Source organism: Oncorhynchus mykiss, chromosome 2 (assembly GCF_013265735.2).
Source record: "Oncorhynchus mykiss isolate Arlee chromosome 2, USDA_OmykA_1.1, whole genome shotgun sequence".
In the NCBI taxonomy this organism is placed as follows: domain Eukaryota; kingdom Metazoa; phylum Chordata; class Actinopteri; order Salmoniformes; family Salmonidae; genus Oncorhynchus; species Oncorhynchus mykiss.
In genome coordinates, this window is record NC_048566.1 from 22,002,229 (window position 1) to 22,030,013 (window position 27,785).

The 27,785-nt window shown below is 44.9% G+C and overlaps 2 protein-coding genes across 6 annotated transcripts in view; both read left to right on the forward strand.

The window, feature by feature from the left end:
* Nucleotides 1-22,109, forward strand: part of arhgef1b (Rho guanine nucleotide exchange factor (GEF) 1b) — a 56,660-nt gene extending 34,551 nt beyond the window's left edge. For 4 of the 5 annotated variants that reach the window (XM_036941866.1, XM_036941875.1, XM_036941879.1 and 1 more), the window contains 16 exons: nucleotides 117-269; nucleotides 1,628-1,824; nucleotides 1,982-2,128; nucleotides 9,466-9,545; nucleotides 9,729-9,969; nucleotides 10,050-10,150; nucleotides 10,249-10,323; nucleotides 10,442-10,517; nucleotides 10,800-10,967; nucleotides 11,469-11,556; nucleotides 11,975-12,094; nucleotides 12,365-12,423; nucleotides 16,635-16,781; nucleotides 16,881-17,143; nucleotides 17,512-17,615; nucleotides 17,880-22,109. In XM_036941866.1, the coding sequence (XP_036797761.1) occupies nucleotides 117-269; nucleotides 1,628-1,824; nucleotides 1,982-2,128; nucleotides 9,466-9,545; nucleotides 9,729-9,969; nucleotides 10,050-10,150; nucleotides 10,249-10,323; nucleotides 10,442-10,517; nucleotides 10,800-10,967; nucleotides 11,469-11,556; nucleotides 11,975-12,094; nucleotides 12,365-12,423; nucleotides 16,635-16,781; nucleotides 16,881-17,143; nucleotides 17,512-17,583 (1,987 nt within the window). In that variant the 3' untranslated portion in view covers nucleotides 17,584-17,615; nucleotides 17,880-22,109. The remainder of the gene's footprint in view (nucleotides 1-116; nucleotides 270-1,627; nucleotides 1,825-1,981; nucleotides 2,129-9,465; nucleotides 9,546-9,728; nucleotides 9,970-10,049; nucleotides 10,151-10,248; nucleotides 10,324-10,441; nucleotides 10,518-10,799; nucleotides 10,968-11,468; nucleotides 11,557-11,974; nucleotides 12,095-12,364; nucleotides 12,424-16,634; nucleotides 16,782-16,880; nucleotides 17,144-17,511; nucleotides 17,616-17,879) is intronic. The other variant, XM_036941888.1, reaches the window with a different exon arrangement.
* Nucleotides 22,110-22,189: 80 nt separating this feature from the next.
* Nucleotides 22,190-27,188, forward strand: LOC110537828 (B-cell antigen receptor complex-associated protein alpha chain). The gene is made up of 5 exons (XM_021624248.2): nucleotides 22,190-22,366; nucleotides 25,147-25,497; nucleotides 26,113-26,228; nucleotides 26,447-26,509; nucleotides 26,646-27,188. The coding sequence occupies exons 1-5, from the start codon at nucleotides 22,327-22,329 to the stop codon at nucleotides 26,769-26,771; spliced, it is 696 nt and encodes a 231-aa protein (XP_021479923.1). The 5' UTR covers nucleotides 22,190-22,326; the 3' UTR covers nucleotides 26,772-27,188.
* The last annotated feature ends 597 nt before the right edge of the window (nucleotides 27,189-27,785 follow it).

Genomic DNA, 27,785 nt, shown 5'->3' on the forward strand with positions numbered 1-27,785 from the left:
GCCTTCCTCCTTATACTACCATCCTCCTTGTATTTTTCCCACCCACTGGCCCTCCTCTCGCTCTCCTCTCTCCCTTCGATGTACTCTCCCCCTCCCTCCCCTCCCTCCCTCCCCAGGCGTGTGGGACGCAGTGAGAGTGCTCGTGTGGACAGACATTCCTACCGTCGCCGTGGCTCCTCCCGGGCCAAACAGTCGCGTTCCCGTAGCGACGTGGACCTGCAAGCCGCCGCCACGGCAGCACATTCCTCCCCGACCTCTCCCCACCCCTCGTAAGGCAGACCCCCTATCCCCCCTTCTCTCATGGGTCGAGAGAGGAGCACAGCCACAGACTGACATAGTCACAAGCAAACTGACAGACTATACTAAATGATAGACAGACTGACTGACTGACTATAGTAACTGATGGACAGGCTGACTGACTGACTGATTATAGTAACTGATGGACAGGCTGACTGACTGACTGATTATAGTAACTGATGGACAGGCTGATTGACTGACTGATTATAGTAACTGATGGACAGGCTGATTGACTGACTGATTATAGTAACTGATGGACAGGCTGATTGACTGACTGATTATAGTAACTGATGGACAGGCTGATTGACTGACTGACTATAGTAACTGATGGACAGGCTGATTGACTGACTATAGTAACTGATGGACAGGCTGATTGACTGACTGATTATAGTAACTGATGGACAGGCTGATTGACTGACTGATTATAGTAACTGATGGACAGGCTGATTGACTGACTGATTATAGTAACTGATGGACAGGCTGATTGACTGACTGATTATAGTAACTGATGGACAGGCTGACTGACTGATTATAGTAACTGATGGACAGACTGACTGACTATAGTAACTGATGGACAGACTGACTGACTATAGTAACTGATGGACAGACTGACTGACTATAGTAACTGATGGACAGGCTGACTGATTATAGTAACTGATGGACAGGCTGACTGACTGACTATAGTAACTGATGGACAGGCTGACTGACTGACTGTAGTAACTGATGGACAGGCAGACTGACTGACTGTAGTAACTGATGGACAGGCAGACTGACTGACTGTAGTAACTGATGGACAGGCAGACTGACTGACTGTAGTAACTGATGGACAGGCAGACTGACTGACTATAGTAACTGATGGACAGGAAGACTGACTGACTGTAGTAACTGATGGACAGGCTGATAGATTCACTGACATTACTGATCAACTAACTTTGCTTTTTCTGACTGCCTGATGTCTAACTAAGACAGAAAGGCTGAGTGAGAGTGAATGGAAGCTTCTTCCACTGTGTCCCCAGCAGCTTCATTAAGACAGGAAGAGATCCATGCTGAGTGACACAGCTTGACTGGAGGAGGAGGGTCAGAGCCGGAGTTATTTTCTTAGTCAGGGCTACAGTACTAACTGTAACTATGTGTAATGTTAGTGCTGTGTGTGGATTATGTAGACTTTGAACCAGCCAATAGCGTAATGTCCCAATCCAAATGCGTCTCAACCCAAGCAGGTTTTTCTAGCTTCGCGTTAGATTATTTTGATATTATCGCCCATACCCTTTATCCCCATACCCTTATACCTGCCCCTCTCCTCCTCCTCTGTCCTCCTCTCTTCTATCAGTGTTGATGAAGGGGTGTTACTGCCCGAGGGTGTGCTCCCAGGTCTTTCCCTCTCTGGCCCCACCCCCCAGCAGGAGGAACAGGACCCTCGCCTCCTGGAGCTGGAGCAGGACCCGCCCAACTGGAGAGAACACACCCCCCCAGACACGCTCAAAGACCTCAGCAAGAAGGAGACCAAGCGGCAGGAGGTCATCAACGGTGAGGAGGGACTGGGGGAGGGGTGGGGGATGGAGGGATCCAGCCAACGGAGGAGGAAGTAAACTACTTGCGATGTAAGAATGAGCTGCTGCTCATCTGATGCAAAATATTGTGAATTAATTGTAACTAGAGTAATCTCTCTCTCTCTCTCTCTCAGAGTTGTTTGCGACGGAGCACGCCCATGTGCGCATGCTGAGTGTTCTGCAGACAGTGTTCTGGAAGCCTTTGGAGAGAGAGGAACTCATGACCGCCACAGAGCTGGCCACCATCTTCCCCAGCCTGGACGAGATCATAGACATGCACTGTGAGTACGGTTCCACCGCTGCTTGACCGTAGTATCACCATAACCCCCGCTACAATACAACCACATGACCAATGTACTGCCACTGTAACCCCCTCTACAATACAACCACGTGACCAATGTACTGCCACTGTAACCCCAACTACAGTACGACCGTAACCCCCTCTACAGTACAACCACATGACCAATGTACTGCCACTGTAACCCCAACTACAGTACAACCACATGACCAATGTACTGCCACTGTAACCCCAACTACAGTACAACCACATGACCAATGTACTGCCACTGTAACCCCAACTACAGTACAACCACATGACTAATGTACTGCCACTGGACGACCGTAACCCCAACTACAGTACAACCACATGACTAATGTACTGCCACTGGACGACCGTAACCCCAACTACAGTACAACCACATGACTAATGTACTGCCACTGGACGACCGTAACCCCCTCTACAGTACAACCACATGACCAATGTACTGCCACTGTAACCCCAACTACAGTACAACCACATGACCAATGTACTGCCACTGTAACCCCAACTACAGTACAACCACATGACCAATGTACTGCCACTGTAACCCCAACTACAGTACAACCACATGACCAATGTACTGCCACTGTAACCCCAACTACAGTACAACCACATGACCAATGTACTGCCACTGGACGACCGTAACCCCAACTACAGTACAACCACATGACTAATGTACTGCCACTGGACGACCGTAACCCCCTCTACAGTACAACCACATGACCAATGTACTGCCACTGTAACCCCAACTACAGTACAACCACATGACCAATGTACTGCCACTGTAACCCCAACTACAGTACAACCACATGACCAATGTACTGCCACTGTAACCCCAAATACAGTACAACCACATGACCAATGTACTGCCACTGTAACCCCAACTACAGTACAACCACATGACCAATGTACTGCCACTGTAACCCCCTCTACAATACAACCACATGACCAATGTACTGCCACTGTAACCCCCTCTACAGTACAACCACATGACCAATGTACTGCCACTGGACGACCGTAACCCCAACTACAGTACAACCACATGACCAATGTACTGCCACTGTAACCCCAACTACAGTACAACCACATGACCAATGTACTGCCACTGTAACCCCCTCTACAGTACAACCACATGACCAATGTACTGCCACTGTAACCCCCTCTACAATACAACCACATGACCAATGTACTGCCACTGTAACCCCCGCTACAGTACAACCACATGACCAATGTACTGCCACTGTAACCCCAACTACAGTACAACCACATGACCAATGTACTGCCACTGTAACCCCAACTACAGTACAACCACATGACCAATGTACTGCCACTGTAACCCCCTCTACAGTACAACCACATGACCAATGTACTGCCACTGTAACCCCAACTACAGTACAACCACATGACCAATGTACTGCCACTGTAACCCCAACTACAGTACAACCACATGACCAATGTACTGCCACTGTAACCCCAACTACAGTACAACCACATGACCAATGTACTGCCACTGTAACCCCAACTACAGTACAACCACATGACCAATGTACTGCCACTGTAACCCCAACTACAGTACAACCACATGACCAATGTACTGCCACTGTAACCCCAACTACAGTACAACCACATGACCAATGTACTGCCACTGTAACCTCAACTACAGTACAACCACATGACCAATGTACTGCCACTGTAACCTCAACTACAGTACAACCACATGACCAATGTACTGCCACTGTAACCCCCTCTACAATACAACCACATGACCAATGTACTGCCACTGTAACCCCCTCTACAGTACAACCACATGACCAATGTACTGCCACTGTAACCCCCTCTACAATACAACCACATGACCAATGTACTGCCACTGTAACCCCCTCTACAATACAACCACATGACCAATGTACTGCCACTGTAACCCCCTCTACAATACAACCACATGACCAATGTACTGCCACTGTAACCCCCTCTACAGTACAACCACATGACCAATGTACTGCCACTGGACGACCGTAACCCCAACTACAGTACAACCACATGACCAATGTACTGCCACTGTAACCCCAACTACAGTACAACCACATGACCAATGTACTGCCACTGTAACCCCCTCTACAGTACAACCACATGACCAATGTACTGCCACTGTAACCCCCTCTACAATACAACCACATGACCAATGTACTGCCACTGTAACCCCCGCTACAGTACAACCACATGACCAATGTACTGCCACTGTAACCCCAACTACAGTACAACCACATGACCAATGTACTGCCACTGTAACCCCAACTACAGTACAACCACATGACCAATGTACTGCCACTGTAACCCCCTCTACAGTACAACCACATGACCAATGTACTGCCACTGTAACCCCAACTACAGTACAACCACATGACCAATGTACTGCCACTGTAACCCCAACTACAGTACAACCACATGACCAATGTACTGCCACTGTAACCTCAACTACAGTACAACCACATGACCAATGTACTGCCACTGTAACCCCAACTACAGTACAACCACATGACCAATGTACTGCCACTGTAACCCCAACTACAGTACGACCGTAACCCCCTCTACAATACAACCACATGACCAATGTACTGCCACTGTAACCCCCTCTACAATACAACCACATGACCAATGTACTGCCACTGTAACCCCCTCTACAGTACAACCACATGACCAATGTACTGCCACTGTAACCCCAACTACAGTACAACCACATGACCAATGTACTGCCACTGTAACCCCAACTACAGTACAACCACATGACCAATGTACTGCCACTGTAACCCCAACTACAGTACAACCACATGACCAATGTACTGCCACTGTAACCCCAACTACAGTACAACCACATGACCAATGTACTGCCACTGTAACCCCAACTACAGTACAACCACATGACCAATGTACTGCCACTGTAACCCCAACTACAGTACAACCACATGACCAATGTACTGCCACTGTAACCCCCTCTACAATACAACCACATGACCAATGTACTGCCACTGTAACCCCAACTACAGTACAACCACATGACCAATGTACTGCCACTGTAACCCCAACTACAGTACAACCACATGACCAATGTACTGCCACTGTAACCTCAACTACAGTACAACCACATGACCAATGTACTGCCACTGTAACCCCAACTACAGTACAACCACATGACCAATGTACTGCCACTGTAACCCCAACTACAGTACGACCGTAACCCCCTCTACAATACAACCACATGACCAATGTACTGCCACTGTAACCCCCTCTACAATACAACCACATGACCAATGTACTGCCACTGTAACCCCAACTACAGTACAACCACATGACCAATGTACTGCCACTGTAACCCCAACTACAGTACAACCACATGACCAATGTACTGCCACTGTAACCCCAACTACAGTACAACCACATGACCAATGTACTGCCACTGTAACCCCAACTACAGTACAACCACATGACCAATGTACTGCCACTGGACGACCGTAACCCCAACTACAGTACAACCACATGACTAATGTACTGCCACTGGACGACCGTAACCCCCTCTACAGTACAACCACATGACCAATGTACTGCCACTGTAACCCCAACTACAGTACAACCACATGACCAATGTACTGCCACTGTAACCCCAACTACAGTACAACCACATGACCAATGTACTGCCACTGTAACCCCAACTACAGTACAACCACATGACCAATGTACTGCCACTGTAACCCCAACTACAGTACAACCACATGACCAATGTACTGCCACTGTAACCCCCTCTACAATACAACCACATGACCAATGTACTGCCACTGTAACCCCCTCTACAGTACAACCACATGACCAATGTACTGCCACTGGACGACCGTAACCCCAACTACAGTACAACCACATGACCAATGTACTGCCACTGTAACCCCAACTACAGTACAACCACATGACCAATGTACTGCCACTGTAACCCCCTCTACAGTACAACCACATGACCAATGTACTGCCACTGTAACCCCCTCTACAATACAACCACATGACCAATGTACTGCCACTGTAACCCCCGCTACAGTACAACCACATGACCAATGTACTGCCACTGTAACCCCAACTACAGTACAACCACATGACCAATGTACTGCCACTGTAACCCCAACTACAGTACAACCACATGACCAATGTACTGCCACTGTAACCCCCTCTACAGTACAACCACATGACCCATGTACTGCCACTGTAACCCCAACTACAGTACAACCACATGACCAATGTACTGCCACTGTAACCCCAACTACAGTACAACCACATGACCAATGTACTGCCACTGTAACCCCAACTACAGTACAACCACATGACCAATGTACTGCCACTGTAACCCCAACTACAGTACAACCACATGACCAATGTACTGCCACTGTAACCCCAACTACAGTACAACCACATGACCAATGTACTGCCACTGTAACCCCAACTACAGTACAACCACATGACCAATGTACTGCCACTGTAACCCCAACTACAGTACAACCACATGACCAATGTACTGCCACTGTAACCCCCTCTACAGTACAACCACATGACCAATGTACTGCCACTGTAACCCCCTCTACAGTACAACCACATGACCAATGTACTGCCACTTTAACCCCCTCTACAGTACAACCACATGACCAATGTACTGCCACTGGACGACCGTAACCCCAACTACAGTACAACCACATGACCAATGTACTGCCACTGTAACCCCAACTACAGTACAACCACATGACCAATGTACTGCCACTGTAACCCCCTCTACAGTATAACCACATGACCAATGTACTGCCACTGTAACCCCCTCTACAATACAACCACATGACCAATGTACTGCCACTGTAACCCCCGCTACAGTACAACCACATGACCAATGTACTGCCACTGTAACCCCAACTACAGTACAACCACATGACCAATGTACTGCCACTGTAACCCCAACTACAGTACAACCACATGACCAATGTACTGCCACTGTAACCCCCTCTACAGTACAACCACATGACCAATGTACTGCCACTGTAACCCCAACTACAGTACAACCACATGACCAATGTACTGCCACTGTAGCCCCAACTACAGTACAACCACATGACCAATGTACTGCCACTGTAACCTCAACTACAGTACAACCACATGACCAATGTACTGCCACTGTAACCCCAACTACAGTACAACCACATGACCAATGTACTGCCACTGTAACCCCAACTACAGTACGACCGTAACCCCCTCTACAATACAACCACATGACCAATGTACTGCCACTGTAACCCCCTCTACAATACAACCACATGACCAATGTACTGCCACTGTAACCCCCTCTACAGTACAACCACATGACCAATGTACTGCCACTGTAACCCCAACTACAGTACAACCACATGACCAATGTACTGCCACTGTAACCCCAACTACAGTACAACCACATGACCAATGTACTGCCACTGTAACCCCAACTACAGTACAACCACATGACCAATGTACTGCCACTGTAACCCCAACTACAGTACAACCACATGACCAATGTACTGCCACTGTAACCCCAACTACAGTACAACCACATGACCAATGTACTGCCACTGTAACCCCAACTACAGTACAACCACATGACCAATGTACTGCCACTGTAACCCCCTCTACAATACAACCACATGACCAATGTACTGCCACTGTAACCCCAACTACAGTACAACCACATGACCAATGTACTGCCACTGTAACCCCAACTACAGTACAACCACATGACCAATGTACTGCCACTGTAACCTCAACTACAGTACAACCACATGACCAATGTACTGCCACTGTAACCCCAACTACAGTACAACCACATGACCAATGTACTGCCACTGTAACCCCAACTACAGTACGACCGTAACCCCCTCTACAATACAACCACATGACCAATGTACTGCCACTGTAACCCCCTCTACAATACAACCACATGACCAATGTACTGCCACTGTAACCCCAACTACAGTACAACCACATGACCAATGTACTGCCACTGTAACCCCAACTACAGTACAACCACATGACCAATGTACTGCCACTGTAACCCCAACTACAGTACAACCACATGACCAATGTACTGCCACTGTAACCCCAACTACAGTACAACCACATGACCAATGTACTGCCACTGTAACCCCCTCTACAATACAACCACATGACCAATGTACTGCCACTGTAACCTCAACTACAGTACAACCACATGACCAATGTACTGCCACTGTAACCCCAACTACAGTACAACCACATGACCAATGTACTGCCACTGTAACCCCAACTACAGTACAACCACATGACCAATGTACTGCCACTGTAACCCCAACTACAGTACAACCACATGACTAATGTACTGCCACTGGACGACCGTAACCCCAACTACAGTACAACCACATGACCAATGTACTGCCACTGGACGACCGTAACCCCAACTACAGTACGACCGCATTACCAATGTACTGCCACTGGACGACCGTAACCCCAACTACAGTACAACCACATGACCAATGTACTGCCACTGGACGACCGTAACCCCAACTACAGTACGACCGCATTACCAATGTACTGCCACTGGACGACCGTAACCCCAACTACAGTACGACCCTAAAACCCCTGACATACAACCACACTTACACTACATGACTGCCACTGCATGGCTGTGACCGTTACCCGACAACAGCACTTCTACAGTTCTGATACTGGCTGAAGTCAGTCTGACCAATGTAAATTGTTGGCAAGACCTCACGATACGATGTTACCATGATACTTAGGTTCTGATATGATCTGTATTGCAATTCTCACAATTCTTTATGTATTGCAGTTCGATTCTGTAATTGTATTGCAATTCCATGTTCCAGACATACTGTATTGCTCACCATATGTCTGCTGCAGGAGGACGAGAGCCATGAGAAAACAAGTTTTGATCGATCATGGAAATAAATGTGCTGAAAACAAATTGTCTCCTTATTTAAAAAGAAGATGGAGAACAAGCTATGATGGGAAAATACAGGAACTTTGGTGCAACTACTGCACAAATAATATTGCGATACTGTCAAAATGATACCGGCATATCTTCCAAAATGATATCCTGATATTTAAATGTTTTGATATTTTCCCCTCGTCACTAGTAAATGAACCCTAGTGTAACTTTAACCCAACCATAAATTGACCTCAGTCTGACCATAATAACCCAACCATAAGTCTACCCCAGTCCAACCACTGTGTTCCCTGTGTGTTTCTGTGCAGATGCTTTCTACGAGCACCTGAAGAAGCTGCGTCAGCACAATTTCATCGTCAAGGCCATCGGAACCACGTTACTCAATAGGGTAAGGAACAGGTCACCTTCCATCACTCCCCCTTTCTGTGCCCCTCACTGCCCCCTCTCTCTCTGCCCCTCACCCCATCTCAGCCTAAACCCCTCATCCCTTATATGAAGTGGATACTTAGGGAAATGGATCCCTAAAGAAAGCTTTTAATCTCTCCCTCTCTCACTTTCTCTCTCTGTCTAGTTTGGAGGGACGGAGGGTGAGTGGTTTCAGAAGCTGACCTCTAGGTTCTGTAGTCACCAGACGTGGGCCCTGGAACAGCTGAAGATGAGACAGAAGAAAGACCCTCGTTTCAACTCCTTCATACTGGAGGCAGAGAGTCGGCCTCAGTGTCGTAGGCTGCAGCTGAAGGACATCATCCCCACTGAGATGCAGAGGCTCACCAAATACCCCCTACTGCTGGAAAACATTGCCAAGTGCACAGGTCTGTATGTCCTTCCCTGCTCACATTCAGATAAACAGAGAGAGTGTGTGTTGTGACATGTGTTGTGTGTATTCCTGTAGAGGACACCTTGGAGAAGGAGAGTATTCAGCAGAGTGCAGAGTGCTGTAGGAAGATCCTCAACCACGTCAATGAGGAGGTCAAACAGATGGAGAACCTGCTGGTGAGACACACACACACACACACTACTATTACAACTGCTATTACAACAACAACAAGTGTCTGAGGTAAAGTATAAATTATTTCTCTCTCTCCCTCCAGACCCTGAAAGACTACCAGCGCAGGCTGGACACCTCAGGACTCAAACCCAGTAACGAGCTGTACCTGGAGTACAAGGTGACTGACAATAGTGAGGGCTTCTTGTAGTGTGGTCCAGTGCTCTTCATGCTATCCTTTCTACAGTTGTCCCGTTCTCTCATTCTTTATCAGTCTCTATTGTTCTCTTCTCTCTCAGTACCTTGACCTGGCCCAGAGAAGGATGATCTATGAGGGGCCTCTGACCTGGAGAGTGACCAAGGAGAAAACATTAGGTGCATTATCAACTCTACAAACATTAGTTTGTTTTAATGTATGAACCAATCGTCTGATTTCATTTTACACAAACCCAAGCTGTTGTTCGTCTGCTGTTCACTTCCTGCCCCACTCTCCTCCTCCTCTCCTCCTCCTCTCCACCCTGTTCCTGCCCCACTCTCCTCCTCCTCTCCTCCTCCTCTCCACCCTGTTCCTGCCCCACTTTCCTCCTTCTCTCCTCTCCACCCTGTTCCTGCCCCACTCTCCTCCTCCTCTCCACCCTGTTCCTGTCCCCCTCTCAGAAGTGCAGTGTGTGTTGTTGGGGGATCTGTTGGTGCTGTTACAGAAGCAGGATGATAAGATGGTGTTGAAGTGTCAGAGTAAGAGTAACATCGCTGTTCAGGAGGGAAAGCAGATGCTCAGCCCTATCATCAAACTAGACTCTGCCTTCCTCCGAGAGGTGGCCACAGGTGAGACACGCACATCTTTAAATACTTCATTTGAATGCACAAATCACATTACAGTCCCGAAGGATTCAAACATTTCAAAGATTCACAGATACATGGACACACGTAGTGTCAAAGCACCTTCTCCACACAGCTAGGCTGTCCATGATTGCCGAGAAAGAGCAGTACCTTGCTAGCTGCTTTGCCTTTTTCCCTATGCAGTCCTGCAATCTGATGGCCATGCACTGTTAGCCTATGTACACGGTCAAAAGCTGTTCAGGCATGACTCAAGAGGTTGGTATTTCAGAAACTTGACAGCACAGGGTCTGATCCATGTAAGAGTCAAAAGAGCAACCCACTTCCAAAAAGAGCATCTGTCTCCGGCCTCCCCCCACAACAACAACACCTGCCATATTTGGTATTCAAGAAAACACATCATCAACATGGAGACACACACACACACACACACACAAACACATTGCAGGAATGTCATCTCTATCCCCCTCTCTTCTGTCCCTCTGTCAGACCGTAAGGCCTTCTACGTGATCTTCACCTGGGACAGCGGGGCTCAGATCTACGAACTGGTGGCTCAATCTGTCGGGGAGAGGAAGAAGTGAGTGTGGGAGAGAAGGGTTTGGGAAGAGGAGAGTAGGAGAGAAGGGGAGGGGAGAGGGAGAAGTGAGTGTGGGAGAGAAGGGTTTGGAAAGAGGAGAGGAGGGGAGAAGGGGAGGGGAGAGGGAGAAGTGAGTGTGGGAGAGAAGGGTTTGGGAAGAGGAGAGAAGGGGAGAGGGAGAAGTGAGTGTGGGAGAGAAGGGTTTGGGAAGAGGAGAGGAGGAGAGAAGGGGAGGGAGAAGTGAGTGTGGGAGAGAAGGGTTTGGGAAGAAGAGAGGGAGGGAGGGGAGAGGGAGAAGTGAGTGTGGGAGAGAAGGGTTTGGGAAGAGGAGAGAGGTTTATGGGGAGGGAGGAGGAGAGGTGGAAGATATAAAGATGAAGCACCAACTGTAGTGGTGATGTGGCTTTGTTGTGTGAAGCTGGACAGATGTGATCAAGATGGCGGTAGATGAGCTGAAGAAGACAGGACCTCCATCTGACCTGAAGAGAGGAAACAGTATCTTAACTGGAGGAGGAGGAAACCCATACAGCCCCACCACGTGAGTCAACACAGCTCTGAGTGTGCACTTTTATAAGCCAGTCCTCTGAGCACTGATCACATTTTAGTCATTTAGCAGACGCTCTTATCCAGAGTGACTTAACGGAGCAATTAGGATTTAAGCGCCTTGCTCAAGGGTACATCGACATATTTTTCACGTAGTCGGCGTGAAGATTCAAACCAGCGACCTTTCGGTTTCTGGCCCAGCGCTCTTAACCGCTAGCCTACCTGCCGCCGATCACATTTCTTTCTCGCTTTCTCTTTCTTTCAGGTTTCCTCAACCCCCTCTCAGCCCCACTGAAAATGGAGTCTTGTTGAAAAATAGCATTGGTGAGAACAGACAGCAAAGCAACTCTTTCAAGCCATTGAGGTTCTAGATGTTGATAATGTTGTTAATGGTGTTATTACTGTTTATTTAGTTTTTCCTGTTACTGCATTACTACCAAGACTGCTTCTGTGTTTTTACTGTTACTGCATTACTACCAAGACTGCTTCTGTGTTTTTACTGTGACTGCATTACTACCAAGACTGCTTCTGTGTTTTTACTGTTACTGCATTACTACCAAGACTGTTACTGTGTTATTGCTGTTACTGTGTTACTACCAAGACTGTTACTGTGTTATTACTGTTAATGTGTTACTACCAATACTGTTACTGTGTTATTACTGTTACTGTGTTAATACCAAGACTGTTACTGTGTTTTTACTGTTACTGTGTTACTACCAAGACTGTTACTGTGTTTTTACTGTTACTGCATTACTACCAAGACTGTTACTGTGTTATTACTGTTACTGTGTTACTACCAATACTGTTCCTGTGTTTTTACTGTTACTGCATTACTACCAAGACTGTTACTGTGTTACTACCAAGACTGTTACTGTGTTACTACCAAGACTGTTACTGTGTTACTACCAAGACTGTTACTGTGTTACTACCAAGACTGTTACTGTGTTACTACCAAGACTGTTACTGTGTTACTACCAAGACTGTTCCTGTGTTTTTACTGTTACTGCCAAGACTGTTACTGTGTTACTACCAATATTGTTCCTGTGTTTTTACTGTTACTGCGTTACTACCAAGCCTGTTACTGTCAAGACTGTTAGTGCGTTACTGCCAAGACTGTTACTGTGTTACTACCAAGACTGTTACTGTGTTACTGCCAAGACTGTTACTGCGTTACTACCAAGCCTGTTGCTGTGTTACTACCAAGCCTGTTGCTGTGTTACTACCAAGACTGTTACTGTGTTACTGCCAAGACTGTTGCTGTGTTTTTACTGTTACTGTGTTACTGCCAAGACTGTTATTGTGTTACTACCAAGACTGTTCCTGTGTTTTTACTGTTACTGTGTTACTACCAAGACTGTTACTGTGTTAATACTGTTACTGTGTTACTACCAAGACTGTTACTGTGTTAATACTGTTACTGTGTTACTACCAAGACTGTTACTGTGTTTTTACTGTTACTGTGTTACTACCAAGACTGTTACTGTGTTTTTACAGTTATTACTGTTACTGTGTTACTACCAAGACTGTTACTGTGTTACTACCAATACTGTTCCTGTGTTTTTACTGTTACTGCATTACTACCAAGACTGGTACTGTGTTACTACCAAGACTGTTACTGTGTTACTACCAAGACTGTGCCTGTATTTTTACTCTTACTGTGTTATTACTGTTACTGCGTTACTACCAAGCCTGTTACTGTGTTACTGCCAAGACTGTTACTGTGTTACTGCCAAGACTGTTACTGCGTTACTACCAAGCCTGTTGCTGTGTTTTTACTGTTACTGCCAAGACTGTTACTGTGTTACTGCCAAGACTGTTACTGCATTACTACCAAGACTGTGACTGTGTTACTACCAAGCCTGTTGCTGTGTTTTTACTGTTACTGCATTACTACCAAGACTGTTACTGCGTTACTACCAAGCCTGTTACTGTGTTACTACCAAGACTGTTACTGTGTTACTGCCAAGACTGTTACTGCGTTACTACCAAGACTGTTGCTGTGTTACTGCCAAGACTGTTACTGTGTTACTACCAAGACTGTTGCTGTGTTTTTACTGTTACTGCGTTACTACAAAGACTGTTACTGTGTTACTACCAAGACTGTTACTGTGTTACTGCCAAGACTGTTACTGTGTTACTACCAAGACTGTTGCTGTGTTTTTACTGTTACTGCGTTACTACAAAGACTGTTACTGCGTTACTGCCAAGACTGTTACTGCGTTACTGCCAAGACTGTTACTGCGTTACTGCCAAGACTGTTACTGCGTTACTGCCAAGCCTGTTACTGTGTTACTACCAAGACTGTTGCTGTGTTTTAACTTTACTGCATTACTACCAAGACTGTTACTGCATTACTACCAAGACTGTTACTGTGTTACTACCAAGACTGTTGCTGTGTTTTTACTGTTACTGCCAAGACTGTTATTGCGGTACTGCCAAGACTGTTACTACGTTACTGCCAAGACTGTTACTGCATTACTACCAATACTGTTACTGTGTTACTAACAATACTGTTACTGTGTTACTACCAAGACTGTTGCTGTGTTTTATCTTTACTGCATTACTACCAAGACTGTTAGTGCGTTACTGCCAAGACTGTTACTGTGTTTTTACTCTTACTGTGTTACTACCAAGACTGTTACTGTGTTTTTACTGTTACTGTGTTACTACCAAGACTGTTACTGTGTTATTACTGTTACTGTGTTACTACCAAGACTGTTACTGTGTTACTACCAATACTGTTCCTGTGTTTTTACTGTTACTGCATTACTACCAAGACTGGTACTGTGTTACTACCAAGACTGTTACTGTGTTACTACCAAGACTGTTACTGTGTTATTACTGTTACTGTGTTACTACCAAGACTGAGCCTGTATTTTTACTCTTACTGTGTTATTACTGTTACTGCGTTACTACCAAGCCTGTTACTGTGTTACTGCCAAGACTGTTATTGTGTTACTACCAAGACTGTTCCTGTGTTTTTACTGTTACTGTGTTACTACCAAGACTGTTACTGTGTTAATACTGTTACTGTGTTACTACCAAGACTGTTACTGTGTTAATACTGTTACTGTGTTACTACCAAGACTGTTACTGTGTTTTTACTGTTACTGTGTTACTACCAAGACTGTTACTGTGTTTTTACAGTTATTACTGTTACTGTGTTACTACCAAGACTGGTACTGTGTTACTACCAAGACTGTTACTGTGTTACTACCAAGACTGTGCCTGTATTTTTACTCTTACTGTGTTATTACTGTTACTGCGTTACTACCAAGCCTGTTACTGTGTTACTGCCAAGACTGTTACTGTGTTACTGCCAAGACTGTTACTGCGTTACTACCAAGCCTGTTGCTGTGTTTTTACTGTTACTGCCAAGACTGTTACTGTGTTACTGCCAAGACTGTTACTGCATTACTACCAAGACTGTGACTGTGTTACTACCAAGCCTGTTGCTGTGTTTTTACTGTTACTGCATTACTACCAAGACTGTTACTGCGTTACTACCAAGCCTGTTGCTGTGTTACTACCAAGACTGTTACTGTGTTACTGCCAAGACTGTTACTGCATTACTACCAATACTGTTACTGTGTTACTACCAAGACTGTTGCTGTGTTTTTACTGTTACTGCATTACTACCAAGACTGTTACTGCATTACTACCAATACTGTTACTGTGTTACTACCAAGACTGCTACTGTGTTACTGCCTAGACTGTTAATGCGTTACTGCCAAGACTGTTAATGCGTTACTACCAAGCCTGTTGCTTGTTTTTACTGTTACTGCGTTACTACCAAGACTGTTACTGCGTTACTACCAAGACTGTTACTGTGTTACTGCCAAGACTGTTACTGCGTTACTACCAAGACTGTTACTGTGTTTTTACTGTTACTGTGTTACTGCCAAGACTGTTACTGCGTTACTACCAAGCCTGTTACTGTGTTACTGCCAAGACTGTTACTGTGTTACTACCAAGGCTGTTACTGTGTGTTTACTGTTACTGTGTTACTGCCACGACTGCTACTGTGTTACTACCAAGCTTGTTACTGTGTTACTACCAAGACTCTTGCTGTGTTTTTACTGTTACTGCATTACTACCCAGACTGTTACTGCGTTACTACCAAGACTGTTACTGTGTTTTTACTGTTACTGTGTTACTGCCAAGACTGTTACTGCGTTACTACCAAGCCTGTTACTGTGTTTTTACTGTTACTGTGTTTTTACTGTTACTGCCAAGACTGTTACTGTGTTTTTACTGTTACTGCCAAGACTGTTCCTGTGTCTTTACTGTTACTGTGTTACTACCAAGACTGTTCCTGTGTCTTTACTGTTACTGCCAAGACTGTTACTGTGTTTTTACTGTTACTGCCAAGACTGTTACTGTGTTTTTACTGTTACTGCCAAGACTGTTCCTGTGTTTTTACTGTTACTGTGTTACTACCAAGACTGTTCCTGTGTCTTTACTGTTACTGCCAAGACTGTTACTGTGTTTTTACTGTTACTGCATTACTACCAAGACTGTTCCTGTGTCTATAGAACGAGATAAGGACAGCCTGACTGATGAGATGAAGTCTGTGGACTCTCATCATTCTCTGATTGATTACCTCTCGGACAAAGGCTTCGACTTGATTGGCCACAGCAACAGTGATCAGGTGAAAGTGGCCAATAGCGCGTTAAACGAAGGTGAATGGGTTTATTTGATTGGTCCAAGCGGTTACCATTTTCACTGATGTTCCTCTTACTGTCATGTCATACATCAACTCTTCCTGTCTCCTCCCACAGTCATGTACCTCAAGAGACTATTGGTTGGCAGCATCAGCCTATCAGACGACTCACAACCTGATGAGCAGAATGGAAGGGAGGGGCCAGAGAGCCAGGACCAAGGACTGCAAGGGGAGGAGGGGGAGGGAGGAGGAGGAGAGGGTGGAGGGATGAAGATAGACGAGGAGGGAGGGATCAGCGCTCCTCTGATTCTGTCCCAGGAGAGGATGGAGGAGGTGCGCCGGAAACTGCAGAGTCTGGAGGTACAGCTGAAGAGACTGCAGGTGAGAGAATGAGGGAAGGAAGGAAGGATGGCAGAAAGAGGATTGAGTAATTGGGTTGCAAAGGATGACTGAAGCATAAAAGGAGGGAGCCAAGTTTGACAGATGGGGACAAACAGCAGCATAGAAGAGAAAGATAGAGAAAATCACTTCACCAGGGCTTGTGCTGCTCTGCTGCTATTGTCACTGAAATGGCTATGTGAAATTGTAGTTCTGGGACAATGGCCTTTGTCTGCAGCTAGCTGTGTGATGTCACAAGAGCACCCACAAAAGGGAAAGAAGATTATGAAAGGAAGGGATGGCGGAAACGGAGGGGTGAAGTGTGTGTGTGTGTGTGATTCAGCATTTAACTGCTGATCTTGCTCCATCAGAGTGTTGAGGAGGAGCACCACCGGCTGCAGCAGGCCCTGTCTAAGTTCTCCCTGGAGGGGGGCAACTTCTAGTGAGACACACAGCGCCACTTTCAGGACACCAGGTAAACCTTCATATTCAACCCTTTATACTGATGTCTTGTGGGAGGAGTTTTCCTTTACCACTGATATAGGGTCAGATCTTTTATTATCCCTCTAGTTAAGATAAGGGTTGGGGTTTGAGTAATCTGATTTTAGGTCTGTGGTTACCAACTTCTACCTCAGGCTCTGCAATGCCATGGGTATTAATACTAGAATTGTGTCAAGGATATGTTGTCTAATCTCACCAAATCTTTTCTTTAACCTTGTCATCTCTTGGTCTTCCTCAGATCACTGTAAGTGCTGGATTGGAGTGCTCGAGTTGCTTTTGGAGGATTGATGAATGCGTCCTGGAATTTCCTATTTACTAAACACTCTGTGCTCCACTGCCATGCCTGAGCCCTTGTTAAAGATTTCCAGGGGGTCGCAGCCAACTGTGAGGCCCTTGCAAGGCAGAGGAGCACGGCTTTACGCAAAGTAGTTGAGTAATGCAATGTGGGAGGTGTGTTTGTGAACATGCTCGTATGTACAAGTGCGTGAGAGTGTGAGAGATGGGAGTTTTGCAAACAGGTGCCAAAGATTGGAGCAGTAGTTTGCTGTGAGAGAGATGCTGCCTAGGCTTATTGATTGTGAGCTTCTGCAACACACACACACACAACAGATACTTCCCTCAGTGCATGTTCAATAAATATATCTATCATTGCCAACTGTAGGGGTTTGGACTGTATAATAAACCCCCATGTATGCATGTAGAGAGAGATACTAGTGTCAGCCCTATAGAGGGCGATGTAGAGCTGTAGAACCAGACAGGAACATGCTCAGGGTTGTGAAATTCTGGTAACTTTTTTCTGGTAACCAAAATTAACAGGTTTTCCCCAAATCCTGGTTGGAAGATTCCTGGATTCAGGAGGGAATAAGGAGGAATTCTGGGAGTCGTTCAACCGGAGATTTCTGAAAAACCTGGGATTTTTGGGACATTTTACTGAACATTTAGTAGGCCCCTATATCCAGTACATGCCAAAGTACAGCAGAGATGCACCTTTAAGTTAGTATAATCCAATTCAAGTGACCAACAACACTGAATTCCCAACATTGAATTTGCTAATATGTATTACTATTATTATTATAATATATGCCATTTAGCAGACACTTTTATCCAAAGCGACTTAGTCATGCATGCATACATTTTTACATTTTACCCCAATTGTTGAGAAGATCTGCGTGTGTGTGTTTGTGTGTTACAGTGTTGTAGAAGCAAAATGGCCTTCTGGTCTAATAGAGTCCTATTAGACCTGTAATTATAGCCCAAACATTCATCCAGTAGTATTTGAATTGATCATGTTGTTAGGGATATAGATGGTGTGTGTACTGCTTTTGACTTCAGCCGCCTCTCCTTTGGACCCTGCTACTGTGCTGGGCCGGGCAATAGAGGGATGGGCAAAAATACAGAGATGGAAGGAGAGGAGGACCATTTTTATGACTGAAGTAGGATGTAGATTATAGATGGAGGGATACAGCAAGGAAGAGAGGAGAGGAGGCAGAAGGGTTATTCCTTGGAAGACCAACTTGATTAGCAGCGTATTAGATGGTGATGGAGGTAGATGTAGAGAGAAGACTTGAAGTTCAGTGTTCAATGTGCTGTGGAATCGGTTATAGGGACCTCCCGAGTGTGCTAGCTGTGCTACTGTGCTTGCTGTGCTACTAGAGATTCTGGGTTCGAGTCCAGGCTCTGTCACAGCCGGCCGTGACCGGGAGACCCATGGGGTGGCGCGCAATTGGCCCAGCGTCGTCCGGGTTATGGGAGGGTTTGGCCAGCAGGGATGCTCTTGTCCCATCGCGCACCAGCGACTCCTGTGGCGGGCCGGGCGCAGTGCACCCTGACACGGTCGCCAGGTGTACGGTATTTCCTCCGACACATTGGTGCGGCTGGCTTCCGGGTTAAGTGGAAATTGTGTCAAGAAGCAGTGCGGCTTGGTTGGGTTGTGTTTCGGAGGACGCACGGCTCTCGACCTTCGGCCTCTCCCAAATCCGTACGGGTGTTGCAACAATGACACAAGACTGTAACTACCAATTGGATACCACGAAATTGGGGAAAAAAAGGGAGTAAAAAAAATCTTTAATAAAATGAAGAATTGGTTATAGACGCAGTCAGTCAGACCCATACACACACTGATACTCACATTGCGTGGGAGCCCAGTGCAGTAACAATGGTCACACAGGAGCACGGTCATCACGCGTGTGATGTGACTGGAGTCGACTTCCTGACTATAGGGCTAGTAGCTTCTCTGTAAAGAAAGGAGGGAGACAGAGGGAGACACAGTATTATATGCTGTATGATACATTTTATGGTAGCAATACCATTTTTGTGTGTATTTTTCTTCAGGAGTTGATTGTAATTATTGTTATTATTTTGATGATTTAGAGTAGTGGCATTGAACTGTGGACTGGGAAACGGGACCAAAGAGAGACCCATGTACCTGTAGATCCTCATATGAGCTGTTTATACTGTCCCACTGCTTATTACTATAGGAGAAAGTCACTTCATGCTGATTGGAGAGGGATGCCTACAGTAAGCAGCCGTGGCTCTCTGCTTCTCCTGCATCCAAACTCCAGCGTCACATGTAGAGAAAACAACACAGTGGGTAGAAACGTAGAGGAGAGATAATGATATCTAAGCTTGTATGAAGACTGTATTGTGATACATCCATCCATGCTGCTGCCCCAGACTAATGAACAAGATTTAACTGGACACTTCACAATCACACTGCCGTTCAAATCCTCTCTTCATTGCTACCATGTGTGAGCAGGGCTGCACTGTGTTGTTATAGACATGACTCACCTAGCGTCACTTTGATATTGACTGGACCACGTTTAGGGACAGCATGGGGTGGCGGTACAGTACAGTAAGATACAGAAAGATACTGAGATGAGACCCATCATTACTGATTTAAGCTACTGTTTCTATAGACCACTTCTGGAATGAAAAGAAGCGGGTCTGGGGAGTTCGGATGCAGGAATTGCAGGCGCGACTTGTCGTCACTCTCACCAGTGTTGGAATGACAGTTATCTTTCACGATCACTTTTGAATTATGCATTCTCGTTGTGGCCATAGCAACCATTCCCTTACACCCTCCCCCAAATATGTAATTATGCAAATGTTATTGATAGTTACTCTAAGAAGCAGAGGGCGTAGTTACAAGTTGTGTTGAGACTTCATTGCCTTTTTTTCCTTCACCCCCCACCCCTTTATTTTCTCGTGTTCCCCTCTCCATCACCAAGTCCACAATAATAGTCTCCATCTCTCATTCATCCTGTCTTCCTTCTAGAAGTCGTAGAAATGTAGTCCTTACTACTCTCATCACATTTTCTTATCTCACAATTTCACTGTACGTTGCGGTGTATTTTATTTAATTTGCTTAAACGGGTCGGGAGGTTTTGTTTTTGTTGGTGATGTTTTGTTGAGAGGAACTTTTGTAATGATGTACTATGCAATTGGCAACAATGGGAGAAAGAGGAAGAGTCTTGGATAGCTTTTGTTTGCCATATGTGAGACAACTCACTTGTATTATACAATACTAGATGGCAACAAGATGAGGTTAAAGAGATTATCTCTAACTTGGGCTTTTTCACCATTGAAGCACAGTAATGAGCAGGTTAAATCCTGTTATACCAGCTTAGGTTAATAACTCCACTGCCACTGTAGTCTCAAGACTACTTGGCAAACGTGTGCTTACAAACCTCTCTCTCTTTCTCTCTCTTTCTTCCCTTTGCTTCCCCTCATGTATCCTATTTACAAATGCATAGTGGTCTAGTTTTATATGTATAAAATGTATTTATAGACAAGGGTGCCATGTTCTGATGATCAAGCTTGTTTTCCCCCCAAATGGCTCTCTAGTAAACAAACACGTTTGGTTGGGGAGATGTTTGGCTGTTAAGGTAGAACCATGAAATTAACGTAGAAAGAGTTGGGTGACCAACATCAAGTCTCCAGTTTCAAGTTTTAATGTCACAAGTACAGTGAAATGCCTTTCTTGCAATCTCTAAAGCAACATGCATTCTAGGTCTGGCCAGGAGGTTTTCCTAGTCAGGTCACATGGTCCGGAAACCCCCCTGGCCTTACTTCTAGGTAATCCAAGGTTTCAGATAGGTGGTTTGTGGGGGATTGACTGTAGGGTGGCTGTGTAAGTCCTGCAGTGTCCCCTGTAACTATGCTATCTCAGGGGTATGTATGTTACAAAGTGTATTGTGTGTGTTCACCTCAGCGACCACAAGGTTTGACCAGCGCCATGTTTGCTCCAGCTAGCCAGCGCTTTGTATAGAACAGGGTCTGGTCTGTCGCACATGCATCCGCCACATGTATATCTATAAACAAATGAATATGCAAGATCTATACTGTGTATTTTGGCTTTGATTTCATTGTGTAAGAGTTTTTAATTGTATACTTCAGAAGAAATGAGGTACGTTTTTTTATTTTTTTTGTAATTTTCTGTTTTTTAATAAATGGGGAAGAAAAAACAACATTTTGGGGGTCTTTTACTGTTTTGAGTTCTAGAACACTGCAATCATTCAAGCATATATCCTGACACAGAGAGACCAACAAAAGAGGAAGGAAGGTTTATTCACAAGACAACTGGGTAGAAGTGTATAGCTGTGTTGAAAGGCACAACACTCAAAATAACATAAAGGCTTTTTAAAATCTGCAACGACTGGCAACCAATATAAAACACAGTGAAGAGGATGGTGGCCGTGACATTCTTGTTCCTCTGCTTCTGGGCTGGTGAGTAAAGGGCTGCTAGGATATGCTGATAAACAATGCAGGGTAGTTAGTCTTTTAGTGCATATTCACCTTTATTTGAGAAGTTACATTACAGGTGGAGGATGAAGATGAGACCGAAGTGTAAAACTATGGCGTTTGAGGGAATTAATATGAATAGGTTCAACATGCTTTGAACAGATTTCAAGCCTTTTTAAACCATGCATTGTAACATTAAAACAATTTCCCCCCATTGTATCCCTTGGAACATTAGATTATTTGGCTGTGAGTAATGTATCTGTTCTGCTCTAATGAACCGTATCTCCTACCAGAGCAGATGGTTGTGCAATCAAATTAAATTGTGTTTGTCACATGCGCCGAATACAACTGTGAAATGCTTGCTTACAAGCCCTTAACCAACAATGCAGTTAAGAAAAATACTAAAAGAAAAATAAGAAATAAAAGTAACAAATAATTAAAGTGCAGCAGTAAAATAATAGTGAGGGTATATACAGGGGGTAATGGTTATTCGAGGTAATTGAGGTAATATGTACATGTAGGTAGAGTTATTCAAATCTGGGTAGTCAATTGATTAGATGTTCAGTAGTCTTATGACTTAGGGATAGAAGCTGTTTAGAAGCCTCTTGGACCTAGATTTGGCACTCTGATACCGCTTGCCGTGCGGTAGCAGAGAGAACAGTCTGAGACTAGGGTGGCTAGAGTCTTTTGACAATTTTTAGGGCCTTCCTCTGACACTGCTTGGTATAGAGGTCCTGGATGGCAGGAAGCCTGGCCCCGGTGACGTACTGGGCCGTACGCACTACACTCTGTAGTAGAGGTCGACCGATTATGGTTTTTCAATACCGATACCGATTATTGGAGGACCAAAAAAGCCGATACCGATTAATCGGCCAATTTTTTTTTTTTTTTAGAATTTTTAATTTTTTAAAAATTTTTACATTTTATTTTTATCTATTTGTAATAATGACAATTACAACAATACTGAATGAACACTTATTTTAACTTAATATAATACATCAAAATCAACTAAGCCTCAAGTAAATAATGAAAAATGTTCAATTTGGTTTAAATAATGCAAAAACAAAGTGTTGGAGAAGAAAGTAAAAGTGCAATATGTGCTATGTAAGAAAGCTAACGTTTCAGTTTCTTGCTCAGAACATGAGAACATATGGAAGCTGGTGGTTCCTTTTAACATGAGTCTTCAATATTCCCAGGTAAAAAGTTTTAGGTTGTAGTTATTATAGGAATTATAGGACTATTTCCCTCTATACCATTTTTATTTTATTAACTGTTGACTATTGGATGTTCTTATAGTCACTTTAGTATTGCCAGTGTAACAGTATAGCTTCCGTCCCTCTCCTCGCTCCTCCCTGGGCTCGAACCAGCAACACAAGGACAACAGCCACCACATCGAAGCAGCGTTACCCATGCAGAGCAAGGGAAACAACCACCCCAAGGCTCAGAGCGAGTAGCGCGCGCTAATTAGCCAGCCATTTCACTTTGGTTACACCAGCCTCATCTCTGGAGTTGATAGGCTTGATGTCATAAACAGCACAATGCTTGACGCACAACGAAGAGCTGCTGGTAAAAAGCACGAGAGTGCTGTTTGAATGAATGCCTGCTTCTGCCTACCACCGCTCAGTCAGATACTTAGATACTTGTATGCTCAGTCAGATTATATGCAACGCAGGACACGCTAGATAATATCTAGTAATATCATTAACCATGTGTAGTTAACTAGTGATTATGATTTATTGTTTTTTCTAAGATAAATGTAATGCTAGCTAGCAACTTACCTTGGCTTACTGCATTTGCGTAACAGGCAGTCTCCTTGTGGAGTGCAACTAGAGAGAAGCAGGTCGTTATTGCGTTGGACTAGTTAACTGTAAGGTTGCAAGATTGGATCCCCCGAGCTGACGAGGTGAAAATCTGTCGTTCTGCCCTTGAATGAGGCAGATAACCCACCGTTTGTACGCCGTCATTGAAAATAAGAATGTGCTCTTAACTGACTTGCCAAGTTAAATAAAGATTAAGTAAAGGTGTAAAAAAAAAAAAAAAAAAACAGCAAATCGGCGCCCAAAAATACAGATTTCCGATTGAAATCGGCCCTAATTAATTAGCCATTCCAATTAATTGGTCGACCTCTACTCTGTAGTGCCTTGCGGTCGGAGGCTGAGCAGTTGCCATACCAGGCAGTGATGCAACCAGTCAAGATGCTCTTGATGGTGCAGCTGTAGAACCTTTTGAGGATCTGAGGACCCATGCCAAATCTTTTCAGTCTCCTGAGGGGGAATAGGGTTTTGTCGTGCCCTCATCACGACTATCTTGGTGTGCTTGGACAATGTTGGTGATGTGGACACCAAGGAACTTGAAGCTCTCAACTTGCTCTACTACAGCCCCATCGATGAGAATGGAGTCGCGCTCGGTCCTCCTCTTCCTGTAGTCCACAATCATCACACACTAGAAACCATACCCTACACTTACCCTACACTTATACAGTGCCTTGCGAAAGTATTCGGCCCCCTTGAACTTTGCAACTTTTTGCCACATTTCAGGCTTCAAACATAAAGATATAAAACTGTATTTTTTTTGTGAAGAATCAACAACAAGTGGGACACAATCATGAAGTGGAATAACATTTATTGGATATTTCAAACTTTTTTAACAAATCAAAAACTGAAAAATTGGACGTGCAAAATTATATAGATATGCTGTCAATAACTGACCTTTGATCAGTGTGTTATGGGTCAACCTCATCCTACTCCTGCTGCTCTGCCTTCTAGCAGGTGACCTCAGCCGTATCCAGGTTACTCTGGAGCCAGACAGGCCCTCTCAGAGGGTGCAGCTCTCTCACACCGCCTCCCTGCGCTGCTGCTACTCAGTCACAGGGGGAGCCGTGGACACCACCTGGGCCACCAGCCCCCACATGGTCAAAGGCATCCTTCGGGGAGTGGACTGGAGAGACAACCGTGTGACGGTGGATGGGGGGAACCTGACGGCAGCAGGGGTCATGTGTCACACACTCATCCTGAGGGAGGTCCGTCTGAACGACACAGGGTTGTACCAGTGTTTCCTCAACCACAGCGCCCTGCGGCCCTCTGTATACACCCACGGCACCTTCCTGCATGTCTACAGTGAGTGTGGGTGTGTGTGAAGCCCTCACAGTAAGCACCCATGTCACCTTCCTTCAGGTCTTGTGTGTGTGTGTAACCCTCAAAAGCTTTAGCCTGGTCTGCACTCACAGTACTTTGTGTACAGTATTTATATTATGTGTGTCTGTCTGTACATGTGGGTGTCTGGGGGGTGGGGTCAAACCAGCTAAGCAATGCAGAATGCTTTGTGTTCCACAAATCCAGTTAACCACTGCCCAGTCCAGTAGAATGCAATCCACCTAAAGCACCTAGACTTAAGCCACCAGTGAATGGCTACATTGTGTAGTAATCCCTCTGATTTAATTCAAATGACCAATGTTGAAATGTTAAAGAAATGCTATGGTTCTAGTTTTTCCTGGGAAATTGTGTGTCATAAGGAGCATTGTTTAAAGAAAATAATTGCACTGCTAAACATACACTGGCTGTTTGTCTAATTTTTCTATTTTCCTCTGTCTTGCTGCAATCTGATGCATGGTACTCTGTCCATCCCCCCACTATCTCTCTTTCATGCACATCTAGCCTGCATCTCTTCCATGAAAGAGCAGCAGGTGAGTTCTACTCTGATGACCTTTATACGACCCCTCTCTCCTTGCTCAGTGCCGATTGTGAAGATTCTGGACATCAGTGAAAGCACCAAGAACAGCATCCTGACTGCCGAGGGAATGTTACTGATGGTGGCAGTGCTTCTGCATGGTACCATGATGCTCTGTAAGGTCAGTGAGCCAAGCAGGCCACCTTTCCTACTGCTAATGCTAGGCTACTAGATCTAATATTCCTAATTTGCTGTCATTCCAATATTGAATATTGAAAACTGCTGTAACCAGAAGGACTAGTATGTATGGTAATCTTACTGTATGACTACAATGGGCTTTTTCACACCATTGGCCAAGAGAATTATGTAATATGTCATCAACTTCTTCTGCTTTTTAAGACGAAGAAACTCAATCAACTGAAGAAGAAAAGGGTCAAAGAGGAAGAGGAGAATATCTATGAGGTGGGACTTGAATGACTTGAATGTCTTTCTGTCATAGTCACTGTTTTCACCATTCTTAAGTCAATCAAACAAGTTCTAGAAGAAGGGAAGAGGAAGTCAACCTATCATAACCTCCCTTACCTCAATCCATATCCAGGGTCTAAATCTGGAGGAATGCTGCTCCACATATGATCAGATCCAGCGCTCTCTGGTGCAGGGCCCCTACCAAGACGTGGGAAACATGATTATGGAGGAGGAGGAAATCCAACTGGAGAAGCCTTGAATGAGAGGGGGAAGGAAGGAGGGGGATGAAGAGAGAGGGTGGGAGAAGAGCCATTTGATAGAACAGAATTGTGGTGAGGGTTTTGATAGGAATTTTCTTAACTGCCCCCCCCCTCCTTATGTTTGAATTTATAGAGTTGACCTGCGTTTTCCTTGCAGCCTTTGCTTATATTTGAATATAATTTCTTAGTGGACCAAAAAGACAGTAACCTACAATGTCAAAGGGCATTTTGCTTTCAATTTTGCCTTTCATTACCAATGCCGATACCTAACAACTTTATATTCATAAGAGATTATTTTTCTGCATGTTTGCATTTTCTATGCTTTGTGTATGCATTGGCCAAATGCTTTTTTTTTCTCTCCAATCTCAATAATTCAAGGCCTGGATTGTGCTTTGTAAATAAAATTATAAAACTGATTGCCTTATGTTTTCATGCTTACATAGTTAGCATTTTAGCTTCATGAAATGTATGTATTTGTCATATGTCCCTCGCACCCATACCGATGTGACTTGCTTGATGGAGTCTCGGAATCGTTATCCCATTTCTGACACCACTGTAGCAAAATTGAGGGGTAGCACAACTGTGATTTGATCCTTGTCAGTCAAACACCTTACCATTACACCAAGAGGTTCTTGATAGGTCTCTAGCACAGGAGGTTGGTGGCACCTTATTTGGGGAGGATGAGCTTGTGGGAATGGCTGGAGCGGAATATGTGGAATGGTATCATATACATTAAACACATGGTTTGATGCCATTCCATTTGCGCCATTCCAACCGTTATGAGCCGTCCTCCCCTCAGCAGCCTCCACTGGCGATGTTGTAGCTTGTAGGCAGCTGTTAAGCAGTCACTAGCCTACAATACATTAAGGTATACCTCCTTGTGATGGGAAGCCTACTGACAGACAGTACTATGTTTACCACAGATGATTATCTGGGAAAGCATTTGGACATTGCAACGCAGCAAAGAGGGCGGTGTTTGTCGAACTGGAGCACATTAATAGGCTCTAGGAATG

Excerpts from the sequence above, each read along its gene's own strand:
- LOC110537828 (XM_021624248.2), top strand. The coding sequence starts at position 22,327 with ATGGTGGCCGTGACATTCTTGTTCCTCTGCTTCTGGGCTG. Across the intron at positions 22,367-25,146 it reads GTTCCTCTGCTTCTGGGCTG|CAGGTGACCTCAGCCGTATC; the intron begins GTGAGTAAAGGG and ends TCTGCCTTCTAG. Across the intron at positions 26,229-26,446 it reads GTACCATGATGCTCTGTAAG|ACGAAGAAACTCAATCAACT; the intron begins GTCAGTGAGCCA and ends CTGCTTTTTAAG.